This window comes from Garra rufa, chromosome 4 (genome assembly GCF_049309525.1).
Source record: "Garra rufa chromosome 4, GarRuf1.0, whole genome shotgun sequence".
Lineage (NCBI taxonomy): Eukaryota > Metazoa > Chordata > Actinopteri > Cypriniformes > Cyprinidae > Garra > Garra rufa.
In genome coordinates, this window is record NC_133364.1 from 2,049,764 (window position 1) to 2,062,597 (window position 12,834).

Here is a 12,834-nt window from a genome sequence, read left to right on the forward strand (position 1 = left end):
TGGAAAACAAGATATACATTATACAAATAACTTTTTTCGCCTGCAGTGTGATACAGTAAGAGTGATTTCCATATTCTAGTTGAGCTACTTTTCATGTCTAAACGTAGTTAAAAAGTAAAAGAGACCTGTTGGAAGTTGTATTTTCAGACTGAAATGTTGCTAATTGGTCTTTGAGAAGGCTTAAGTCCGTCTTCATAAAATTTGCCAAAACCCTGTAATGTCAAGCTCCAAAAAGGAACAAGAAAAAGCATAACTATGTCTTTCGCACTATATTTCAATCATATAATAGTTCTGTTTGAGAAACAGACAAAAATCATGCCATATACGATAATCCAAGCTATTTACTGATTAAATCTCATCCCCACACAACAATATATTACTTAAAAAGATTGCGCAAGAGTAATAACAGCGTTTATGGTGCATTTTTGTGCTTTTCTTGCTTTTTGGAGCTTAACGGCCATTGCTCATTCAGTTCATTTACTTTCAGAGAGCTTGTAAATTGTTGTGCAGCTTTTGAAATGTTATCTTGCTGCTTGTGTTAGTCACTTTCAATCTGAAAATGCAAATGAAAAAGGGGAATTCAGTTTCTTAATTGACTTGTGGTTTGCTTCAAGCTGAGAAAGAACAAAAGAAAAGAAACAAGGAAGAGTAGACAAAGCCAGAGAACGAGAAAAGAAAATCAATGAGTCAACTACTAATGAAGGGAGTGGATGCTAATACGAAGAGTGTGATATCTAAACCAGTTTTGACCTTTATTCTTTGCTATTTTACAGATTTCCAGAGGACCGATTGGACGGCGCCAGTGTAAAGTCCAAGGGCCGAATCGCAGACAAGATCAGTCTGTTTGAGAGAGGAGCCAGCGGCACAAACCTGCGTCGCCTGGATATTTCTCCAGCTCGACGTGTGGCTAGTGGTCTCAAAGATCTCACAGAACCAGCCGGAACACGGTCCAGTTCTGTACCTCCAAAGCAGAGTGTTAAAGAAAGGGCTCTGAATTTCAGCACGGGACAGAGGGAAGAAGAAAAGCTGACGTTGTTGTCAGGCCGTACGTTGGACGAAGGACTATCTAAACCGGCTAAAATATCTTCTGGACGTTTTGAAAAATTGACAGCCTTTGCAGAACCAAAGGCTAAATCCAAACCTCATTTAAACATCGATCAAACAGACTCCAAATTCCACAATGCAACACAAAGCACAAGTGACTCAAACATTGCGAATAAAGAGGCGGATTCTCTCCCGACGGTTTCACCATTTACCAATGAGACCCTGCAGGTGAAATCGCCAAACCGGACAGGCTCGCGAAGAAAACGCAGAGGCAAAGATCAAGAAATGGGTCAAGGTAAACAGGAGGTCAAGGACAAAAATTACAAACCGCTTGTAGATGCAGGAGATCAGTATTCTGATAAAGAAAGAGCCTGCTCTGCTGGGGAGGTCATGAACAAACCTAAAGTCCCTCCAAAGTTGGAGAAAGCAGCAGAAATTATGCAAAGCATAAAGAACACATCTGACTCACATGTGGACACAAAAGAATTGAAAAGCAAGGATGAGAAGGAGAGAGTGAATAGCAAGTCTTTTGAAGCACAGATAGTGGCCGCTGCTTCTGAGACACGTCCTCCTAAATCCAGAAAGAGCAGCTCAAATGACGAGAAGATAGACCGGACAGACATCGACTCCAAAACGGAAGAGAAACAGAAAAACATCAACAAAAAGCAGCCTGTTCGAGAGCGCTCAGAAGAGCAGAGAGAGGGGCAGAGGAACAGAGACGTGATTGTAAACACATTGTTTGGAGAGTCAGGGAAACCAGATCCATCTGTGACAAAAGAGGAGAAACCACCGTCCCCCGAGGACGTGAAGGAGGCCAACTCTAAAGACTCCTTTGAGACGGCTAATAGCAGTGCCGCAGCCTCCAGGAAGGATGGCATGCGAAACAGAGGGAGCGAGAAGGATACGCCAGTCTTACCTGAGAAAGTGGAAAACATCCCTGAATATGACCCGAAATCGGCACATAAGCGTTCAAAGACAAACCAAAAGAGTCTAGAAAAAGACTGTTTGAACGAGATTACCAATCAGAACCAGAAAAACGACAATGTTACAGAAGCAACTGAGGCAAGCAAACATAATGAAGGCAATACAACAAAGCCAGCCGAGCAGAAAATAGGAGTTACAACAAAGACCAAACTAGGTAAATCAAAGGACATCTCAGCTGTGAGACAGGAGGACATAATTGTGGCAACTCCCACTAAAGAAAACAGCACTTCTACAAGTTCTACAACACCAAACCCTGCGCTGGTCAAAGACCAAAATGTCCAAATGGATGCTATAGTTTTTCCTCAAATTCCACCTACAGTGGGAGGCGGTTTCAAAAGAGATAAGCCGCCCCCACAGAGACAATCAGAGAGTGGAGAAGAAGAGAAAACTGTGACGGTGTCTGATAAAAGATATTTACAACAGCCCGCCACTGATACTAAAAAGGGAGGCACTGAAGTCACCAGCATAGAAATGACATCCGTAGTAAACGGTGATATAGAGTCTGTAGAGACAGAAGATCAGTTTTATGATTGTCTCACAGACTCTGGCTCTAGCCTTGAAAAGACCTTACCTGAAATACCATCCAGTACTGAAAGTCTATCTCTGAGCTCAGTGAAAAAGAAGCCCACTTCCTTGTTATCCAAAGCCATTGAAGTGTCCACTGAGCAGTCTGGCCAGGTCAGTAAAAAGTTCACAGCTAAATCGGCCTCGACAGATGATACAGCCTTCGGTTTACCAGCCACAAGTTATAACAAGGGCACAGCTAATGAAAAGACCACACCTCCACAAGCCTCAACCAGTGAGAAAACCTCCACTTTGCTTGCTTCAACTAAAGAAAAGACTACACCTCTACCAGCATCAACCATTGAGAAAATTTCTGCTTCATTAGGCTCTAGAGATGATAAAAACAAACCTTCACCAGCCTCAACTGATGAAAAGACTATGCCTCCACCAGCAACAACCACTGAGACAATCTCTGCAACTCCACCAGACTCAATTAATGGAAAAACTACATCTCCATTAGACTCAACCATTGAGATAACCACACCTTCACCAGCATCAATGAATGGAAAGACCACTCTTCCACCAGTCTCACCCAGTGTAATAACCACTCATGAAAAATCAACAGTTATTGAAAAGAACACATTTCCACAAGCCTCAACCAATGAGAAATCCTCCACTTTGCCTGTCTCAACTAAACAAAAGACTACAACTCCATCAGCATTAACCACTGAGACAATCTCTGCTTCATTAGACTCTACTGATGACAAAAACAAACCTCCAACAGCCTCAGCTGATGACAAGAACACAATTTCATCAGAGTCAGCTAACAAAAGGACAACTATCGAGAAGACAGCATCTCCACAAGCCTCAACCAAAGAGACAACCTCTACTTTGCCTTCTTCTACTGAAGAAAAGACTACAATTCCACCAGCATCAACCACTGAGACAATCTCTGCTTCATTAGACTCTACTGATGACAAAAACAAACCTCCAACAGCCTCAACTGATGACAAGAACACAATTTCATCAGAGTCAGCTAACAAAAGGACAACTATCGAGAAGACAGCATCTCCACAAGCCTCAACCAAAGAGACAACCCCTACTTTGCCTTTTTCCTCAGAAGAAAAGACTACAATTCCACCAGCATCAACCACTGAGACAATCTCTGCTTCATTAGGCTCTAGAGATGACAAAAACAAAGCTCCACCAGCCTCAACTGATGAAAAGAACACAACGCCATTAGAGTCAGCTAACAAAAGGACAACTATCGAAAACACCACAACTCCACAAGCCTCAACCAAAGAGTCAACCTCCACTTTGCCTTCTTCTACTGAAGAAAAGACTACACCTTTACCAGCCTCAACCACTGAGACAATCTCTGCTTCAGTAGGCTCTAGAGATGACAAAAACAAAACTCCACCAACCTCAACTGATAACAAGAACACAATTCCATCAGAGTCAGCTAACAAAAGGACAACTATAAAGAAGACCACAACTCCACAAGCCTCAACCAAAGATTCAACCTCCATTTTGCCTTCTTCAACTAAGGAAAAGACCACAATTCCACCAGCATCAACCACTGAGACAATATCTGCTTCTTTAGACTCTAGAGATGACAAAAACAAAGCTCCACCAACCTCAACTGATGACAAGAACACAACGCCATTAGAGTCAGCAAACAAAAGGACAACTATCGAAAACACCACAACTCCACAAGCCCCAACCAAAGAGTCAACCTCTACTTTGCCTTCTTCTACTGAAGAAAATACTACACCTTTACCAGCCTCAACCACTGAGACAATCTCTGCTTCATTAGGCTCTAGAGATGACAAAAACAAAGCTCCACCAACCTCAACTGATGAAAAGAACACAACGCCATTAGAGTCAGCAAACAAAAGGACAACTATCGAAAACACCACAACTCCACCAGCCCCAACCAAAGAGACAACCTTTACTTTGCCTGCCTCAACTAAAGAAAAGACTACAATTCAACCAGCATCAACCACTGAGACAATCTCTGCTTCATTAGACTCTAGAGATGACAAAAACAAAGCTCCACCAACCTCAACTGATGAAAAGAACACAACGCCATTAGAGTCAGCAAACAAAAGGAAAACTATCGAAAACACCACAACTCCACCAGCCCCAACCAAAGAGACAACCTTTACTTTGCCTGCCTCAACTAAAGAAAAGACTACAATTCAACCAGCATCAACCACTGAGACAATCTCTGCTTCATTAGACTCTAGAGATGACAAAAACAAAGCTCCACCAACCTCAACTGATGAAAAGAACACAACGCCATTAGAGTCAGCTAACAAAAGGACAACTATCGAAAACACCACAACTCCACCAGCCCCAACCAAAGAGACAACCTTTACTTTGCCTGCCTCAACTAAAGAAAAGACTACAATTCAACCAGCATCAACCACTGAGACAATCTCTGCTTCATTAGACTCTAGAGATGACAAAAACAAAGCTCCACCAACCTCAACTGATGAAAAGAACACAACGCCATTAGAGTCAGCAAACAAAAGGAAAACTATCGAAAACACCACAACTCCACAAGCCCCAACCAAAGAGACAACCTTTACTTTGCCTTCTTCTACTGAAGAAAATACTACACCTTTACCAGCCTCAACCACTGAGACAATCTCTGCTTCATTAGGCTCTAGAGATGACAAAAACAAACCTCCACCAACCTCAACTGATGAAAAGAACACAACGCCATCAGAGTCAGCTAACAAAAGGACAACTATCGAAAACACCACAACTCCACAAGCCCCAACCAAAGAGACAACCTTTACTTTGCCTGCCTCAACTAAAGAAAAGACTACAATTCTACCAGCATCAACCACTGAGACAATCTCTGCTTCATTAGACTCTAATGATGACAAAAACAAACCTCCACCAGCCTCAACTACTAAGACAGTCTCTGCTTCATTAGGCTCCAGTGATGATAAGAACAAACCTCTACCAGCTTCAGGTAATGAGACAATCTCTAGTTTGCCTGGCCCAGCCAGTGAAAAGACCACACCTCCAACATCATCAGCTAATAAAAAAGCCACAACTCCACCAGCATCAACCTCTGAGACAACTTCCACATTATTAGGCTCAGCTAATAAACAGATCACCCATTCTGCATCATCAACCGTTGAGTCTACTTCCACTTCATTAGGCTCAGGTGATGACAAGACCACACCTCCATCAGTCCTAACTAATAAAATGACTAATGAAACTCCACCAGCTTCTACTAACGAAAAGACTACATCTTCATTTGACTTGGCTTGTGGAAAGACAAAGAATGATGAAACTATTCTTCCACCAGCCTCAAGCGATGACGCAACTACTGAAACGACTACAACTCCACCTTCAACTAATGAAAAGTCCACACCTGCAAAATCCTTAACTAAAGAAAATGGTGCACCTCCACCAGCTTCAACAAGTACACCAGTCTCTGTTGATATCACTAGTAAAAATGAGAGGACCACACCACTACCAGTGTCATCCTCCTCCCCCATAATCTCTAGCACTGGAAAAAATATAACTCCACTTCCTTCATCCAAAGAAAAGACCACACCTTCACCAGAATCAATCAATAAAAAACCCTCCTCCAGCAAATCTACAGATCCATCCACAAGAAAAAAGGAATTCATCTTCAAACCCTTTATTCTTCCGCAGATCCCCGCTGCACCTGGCAGCTCCTCCCAGAGCAGGGACTCTCCATCTAGCTGGCTAGATCTGGATTACCAACGTCCTAAAAAGAAGAAGCTGTTGATTCCAGAACCTAAGCTGAGCTCGTCTCTGAGCGAGACCAACCTCCTGAACACATCTGGTGAATATGACCCGGACGACTTTGTCGCGAATGTGAAAAGGTTGGCGATGCCGTTCAATCTTCCCAAGCGCAAACACAACAAACACCGTTTGCAAGCACCTCCGTTTGTCATGCCTGCCATCAAAGAAGACCACTTTGAAAAACCCTTCGATCCGGAAGAGTTCCAGCATGGCTTGAGGCGAAGGAGGGAATTCGTTTTGGATCTGGCTCCCAGTGTAATTTCCAAGAGTCAAGACACGGAAGTCAAGGTGGTGGACATCAAACCTAAGCGAGAGAGCATCCTCACGAGGTCCCTGATCTTCCAAAGGACAAGGAAAGAGTCTGATAAGGAAGAGGAAGAAAAAGAGGAGGGGTCGGATGAAATTAAAACACAACCACTGAAGGCAAAGTCTCGTTTGGAGAGGTGCTCAATTGTCAGCATGCTACGCAGTCCCAGCAAAGGGAGACGAATGGAGTTTTTAAGCCCTACCGAGGGTCCTTCAGATGGGCCGTTCTCATCTAGTGACGGTTCTGGATCTACAGCACCTACACTATCCCAGCTAGCGCCAACTACAGAACTTCCCAAACTGGTCCCGGTAGAGCAAACCCTAGTTAAGAATGACAGCGGTGATGCTCAGTCTGGTTCTCAGGTTATTCTGAAACCTAGCAAGGAGATTGGACCTGCTGTGATACCTGACCTCAAAACAACTTTAAGAGACCCAGACACTCTTTTAACAGACACTAACGCTGCTTTTCCTTTCAGTGGTACCCAGACTAGTTCCCAGGTTGTTACGAAACCTATTAAAGATGATGGACCTACCCTGGTGCCTGACTTGAAAACAACTTCATTAGACCCTCCAGTCACCATATTAACAGACACTAATGCTGCTCCAAAATCTACTTATCCCATCCAGGATGATGGTCCTGCCATGAAACCTGATCTCAAAGCAACTTCAGTGGATACCACAGTCACTCTTTTAACAGACACTAACGCTCCCTCTCCTCCAAATGGTTCTCAGACTAGTTCCAAGGTTGTACCGAAACCTACAAAAGATGATGTACTTATTCTCGCACCTGGCCTAAAAGCAACTTCAGCAGACCCTTCGGTCACCATGCTGACGGATAATAATGCTCCTACACCTAGTTCTGGTTCCCAGGTTGTTTTAAAACCTACCAAGAAAGATGGACCTTCAATGACACCTGATCCCAAAGCCACTTCAAAAGACACCATGGTCACCTTGTTAACAGACACTTACACTCCCTCTCCTCCAAATGGTTCCCAGACTAGTTCCAAGGTTGTACCGAAACCTACAAAAGATGATCCAGTTATTCTCGCACCTGACCTAAAAGCAACTTCAGCAAACCCTTCGGTCACCATGCTGACAGACACTAATGCTCCTTCACCTAGTTCTAGTTCCCAGGTTGTTCTAAAACCTACCAAGAAAGATGGACCTACAATGACACCCAACCTCAAAGCAACTTCAAAAGACACCACAGTCACCTTGTTAACAGACACTAACACTCCCTCTCCTCCAAATGGTTCCCAGACTAGTTCCAAGGTTGTACCGAAACCTACAAAAGATGATCCAGTTATTCTCGCACATGACCTAAAAGCAACTTCAGCAGACCCTTCAGTCACCATGCTGACGGATAATAATGCTCCTACACCTAGTTCTGGTTCCCATGTTGTTTTAAAACCTACCAAGAAAGATGGACCTTCAATGACACCTGATCCCAAAGCCACTTCAAAAGACACCACAGTCACCTTGTTAACAGACACTAACACTACCTCTCCTCCAAATGGTTCCCAGACTAGTTCCAAGGTTGTACCGAAACCTACAAAAGATGATCCAGTTATTCTCGCACATGACCTAAAAGCAACTTCAGCAGACCCTTCAGTCACCATGCTGACGGATAATAATGCTCCTACACCTAGTTCTGGTTCCCATGTTGTTTTAAAACCTACCAAGAAAGATGGACCTTCAATGACACCTGATCCCAAAGCCACTTCAAAAGACACCACAGTCACCTTGTTAACAGACACTAACACTACCTCTCCTCCAAATGGTTCCCAGACTAGTTCCAAGGTTGTACTGAAACCTACGAAAGAAGATGGACCTACACTGACACCTGAGTTGAAAACAACTTCAGCAGACCCTCCAGTCCCCATGTTAACTTCAATGCCTAGTTCTGGTTCCCAGAATGTTCTAAAACCCATCAGGGATGATAGACCTGCCTTAACACCTGATCTCAAAACAACAAATGGTACCCAGACTGGTTCTGGTGTTGTTCTACAACCTGATGGGCCGACCCTGAAAACAACTACAGTAGACCCCATTGTCACTAAAGTAACAGATGCTAATGCTCCTCCACCACTTTCTTCATTTAATGACATCAAGTTGCCTAGTTTCCTGGAGAAGTTTCTTCCAAAGGAACCTGAAATCGCTCAACCATCAAAGAAGATCGACCCACTGGTCAGCCATCCCTCATTCACATACCTCACTAGTGCTTGGTTCACAACCAAAATATGTCACATATTTTAACATAGATTGTACGTAAGAGTGAATAAGTGTCTAAATCACTTGTGCGTCTGTTTGTGTGTCTATGTGCTGGTTAGGTGGCTGGAGAAAGTGCCTCAGTACCCAGTCTAGTGGATCTGAATAAGGCTGTAGACACAGCTGACGGGAAGATCCCAGAATTTACGATTCCACCTGCACCTGAAGTTCCAGCGGCTCACATTCCTCAAGCTAAACCTCAGAGAGAACTGCCAAATGTATGAGTCAATCACCAATTTGTATTTTCTTTGTAAATGGCAAAAATGTATTCGTTCATAGCTGGGATTGCTCTGCATGACTGGTAGTTATTCATGCGTGTCCATATTTGCGACCCTGGAGCACAAAACCAGTTTTAGGTAGCATGGGTATATTTGTAGCAATAGCCAACAATGCATTGTATTTTTCTATGCCAAAAATTTTAAATTTATCACAGTTAAATTTTTAATTAGTAATATGCATTGCTAACAACTTTAAAGGCGATTTTCTTAATGTTTTGATTTTCTTACACCCTCAGATTCCAGATTTTCAAATAGTTATATCTCAGCCAAATATTGTCCTATGTAAGTGTATAGGTGTATAAATGTGTAATGTATGTATAAATCTCTCTTTTTTTTAAATACCCTTATGACTGGTTGTGTAGTCCAGGGTCACATGTGTACATGACACTGACATTGTGAGAGATATGATGTTTTAACATGTTCAAAGCACTAAATCTTTGGGCTATCATCGGATCATGTTTCTGCTTGGTTAAATATTATGAAACATTTCCAAAAGAATTACCCACATTTCTCTTTTAACCACAACAAGCCTTGACATTCTGTCTTTCAGATTCCAGCTGCTCGCGGAATCCACCGGCGTCCCGCAAAGGTTTGCCAGCATTCGTGATCAAACAGAGAATTTCAGATATTAAAACAAGCTTTGTTTGCATAACATCAGCCAAGTTTTTTGAATTTTATGTATGCTTTAAAAATCTTAAAGTGCATCAGCTGTAATGTCTAATTTGAAGTGTTGTGTCGTCAGATTGTGATATTTGAGCAGCATCAGTTCAGTGGTCAGTCCTTTGAGTTCTACAGGGATCAGCCTGATGCCACACACATGCATCTGTCCAGTCTCATATCTATTAAAGTGGTCAGAGGATGGTAAGTGCCATCTATGGAGAGCAAATACTCAATGCATGATGTTGTTATGATATGTTCAGATTAAACTGCATTTGGCCTCTCACAGCTGGATACTATATGAGAAACCAGGATTTGAAGGACGATGCATTGCTCTGGAAGAGGAAGGAGTTACCGAACTCCCCAATCAGTGGGCAGAAGAGGGTGAAGAAACATCCCCTGTGGTCATTGGCTCAATTCGGCTGGCTGTCAGAGTAAGTGACCTCGAGGATCTTCTTCAAAGAATTGTTTTGAGTACAATAGGTGCTTTCTGAAGGTCAGAGGAGATGGGAGTGACCGCTGTGTTTTCCTGTATGCATCTGCAGGACTACACTCCTCCCCGGATAGAGCTGTTCACGGAGCCCGCTGGCAGAGGCAGAAGCTCTGAGTTTGTGGATGACACAGAGGAAGTGGGCAGTTTCAGCCGTCCTCAGAACACTGGATCCATTAAAGTCCACAGTGGTTTGTAAGTTGACAAACACGCCCTGCTCAGACCTGTGTGTGTGTGTGTGTGTGTGTGTGTGTGTGTGTGTGTGTGTGTGTGTGTGTGTGTGTGTGTGTGTGTGTGTGTGTTTGGATGCTGTTGTTGGGTGTGTGGTCAAAGTGAAGCTCTTGACATGCACATCTTCTCTGAGCATTTACAAAAAATGTGCTATGATTCACATTCTCTTTTGGATAACTGGGAAGCCAACAGAACACCTTGGCAACAGCATAGCACTTTTTTAACATCAGAAGTTTTCCATGAATGTCCACACACACGGTCAGGTTCAACATGTGCAGTGCCACCTAACCTGCACTTTTGGTGTCTGTTATTTTTGTCCAAAGTAAAGCATGGCGACTAAAGGCTTGTTATGTTTGCCAGTTTTAATGAAACCACTGTTGAAAGAGTTGTCGTATGTTGTTTATGTTAGGAAAGCTGCTTTGCAGAGGGTGCTCTTGAAGGGTTGCCATGTCCACTTATTATAAGCAACAATTATTAAGTATCTTTAAGCTTGTAGTTTGGGCTCGGCTCATGAAGCAATCCATTTTATGGAGATCAGAAAAGTGACTTATTTCCGAGATAATGCATTGAGGATTAAGTTCAATTCAGTTCAAGCAATATCTGGCAACCCAGAGTCAAAATGTAGCTCTTGACAGGTTTGTAGCAATAGCCAAATATACATTATATGGGTCAGGATTATCGATTTTATTTAGCAACTTGCTAATTATGCTATAAACATGTTAGAAACATGTTAGCAATTTGCTAATCATGCCATAAACAAGTTAAAAAAACATGCTAGCAACTTGCTAATTATGCTAGAAACATGCTAGTAACTTGCTAATCATGCTAGAAATATGCTAGCAACTTGCTAAACATGATAGAAACATGCTAGTAACTTGTTAATCATACTATAATCATGCTAGAAACATGCTAGCAACTTGCTAATCATGCTAGAAATATGCTAGCAACTTGCTAATAATGCTAGAAACATGTTAGCAACTTGTTAAACATGATAGAAACATGCTAGTAACTTGTTAATCATACTATAATCATGCTAGAAACATGCTAGCAAATGGCTAAACATGATAGAAACATGCTAGTAACTTGTTAATCATACTATAATCATGTTAGAAACATGCTAGCAAATTGCTAAACATGATAGAAACATGCTAGTAACTTGTTAATCATACTATAATCATGCTAGAAACATGCTAGCAAATTGCTAAACATGATAGAAACATGCTAGTAACTTGTTAATCATACTATAATCATGATAGAAACATGCTAGTAACTTGCTAAACATGATAGAAACATGCTAGTAACTTGTTAATCATACTATAATCATGATAGAAACATGCTAGCAACTTGCTAAACATGCTAGAAATATGCTAGCAACTTGCTAAACATGATAGAAACATGCTAGTAACTTGTTAATCATACTATAATCATGATAGAAACATGCTAGCAACTTGCTAAACATGCTAGAAATATACTAACAACTTGCTAATCATGCTAGAAACATGCTAGTAACTTGTTAATCATACTATAATCATGCTAGAAACATGCTAGCAACTTGCTAATCATGTTAGAAATATGTTAGCAACTTGTTAATCATACTATAATCATGATAGAAACATGCTAGCAACTTGCTAAACATGATAGAAACATGTTAGTAACTTGTTAATCATACTATAATCATGATAGAAACATGCTAGCAACTTGCTAAACATGCTAGAAATATGCTAGCAACTTGCTAAACATGATAGAAACATGTTAGTAACTTGTTAATCATACTATAATCATGATAGAAATATGCTAGCAACTTGCTAATCATGTTAGAAACATACTAGCAACTTGTTAATCATACTATAATCATGCTAGAAACATGCTAGCAACTTGCTAATCATGTTAGAAACATGCTAGTAACTTGTTAATCATACTATAATCATGCTAGAAAGATGCTAGCAACTTGCTAATCATGTTAGAAATATGCTAGCAACTTGTTAAACATGCTAGAAATATGCTAGCAACTTGCTAATCATGTTAGAAATATGCTAGTAACTTGTTAATCATACTATAATCATGCTAGAAACATGCTAGCAACTTGCTAATCATGTTAGAAATATGCTAGCAACTTGTTAATCATACTATAATCATGCTAGAAACATGCTAGCAACTTGTTAATCATACTATAATCATGCTAGAAACATGTTAGTAACTTGTTAATCATACTATAATCATGCTAGAAACATGCTAGCAACTTGTTAATCATACTATAATCATGCTAGAAACATGCTA

General features: G+C 41.4%; 1 protein-coding gene across 1 annotated transcript in view; it reads left to right on the forward strand.

Moving 5' to 3' along the window:
* crybg1b (crystallin beta-gamma domain containing 1b) overlaps positions 1–12,834 on the forward strand; it is a 45,410-nt gene that overhangs the window by 10,388 nt on the left and 22,188 nt on the right. The window contains exons 3-8 of the mRNA XM_073838407.1: positions 774–8,820; positions 8,964–9,119; positions 9,730–9,768; positions 9,922–10,040; positions 10,126–10,270; positions 10,382–10,521. Of these exons, the coding sequence (XP_073694508.1) occupies positions 774–8,820; positions 8,964–9,119; positions 9,730–9,768; positions 9,922–10,040; positions 10,126–10,270; positions 10,382–10,521 (8,646 nt within the window). The remainder of the gene's footprint in view (positions 1–773; positions 8,821–8,963; positions 9,120–9,729; positions 9,769–9,921; positions 10,041–10,125; positions 10,271–10,381; positions 10,522–12,834) is intronic.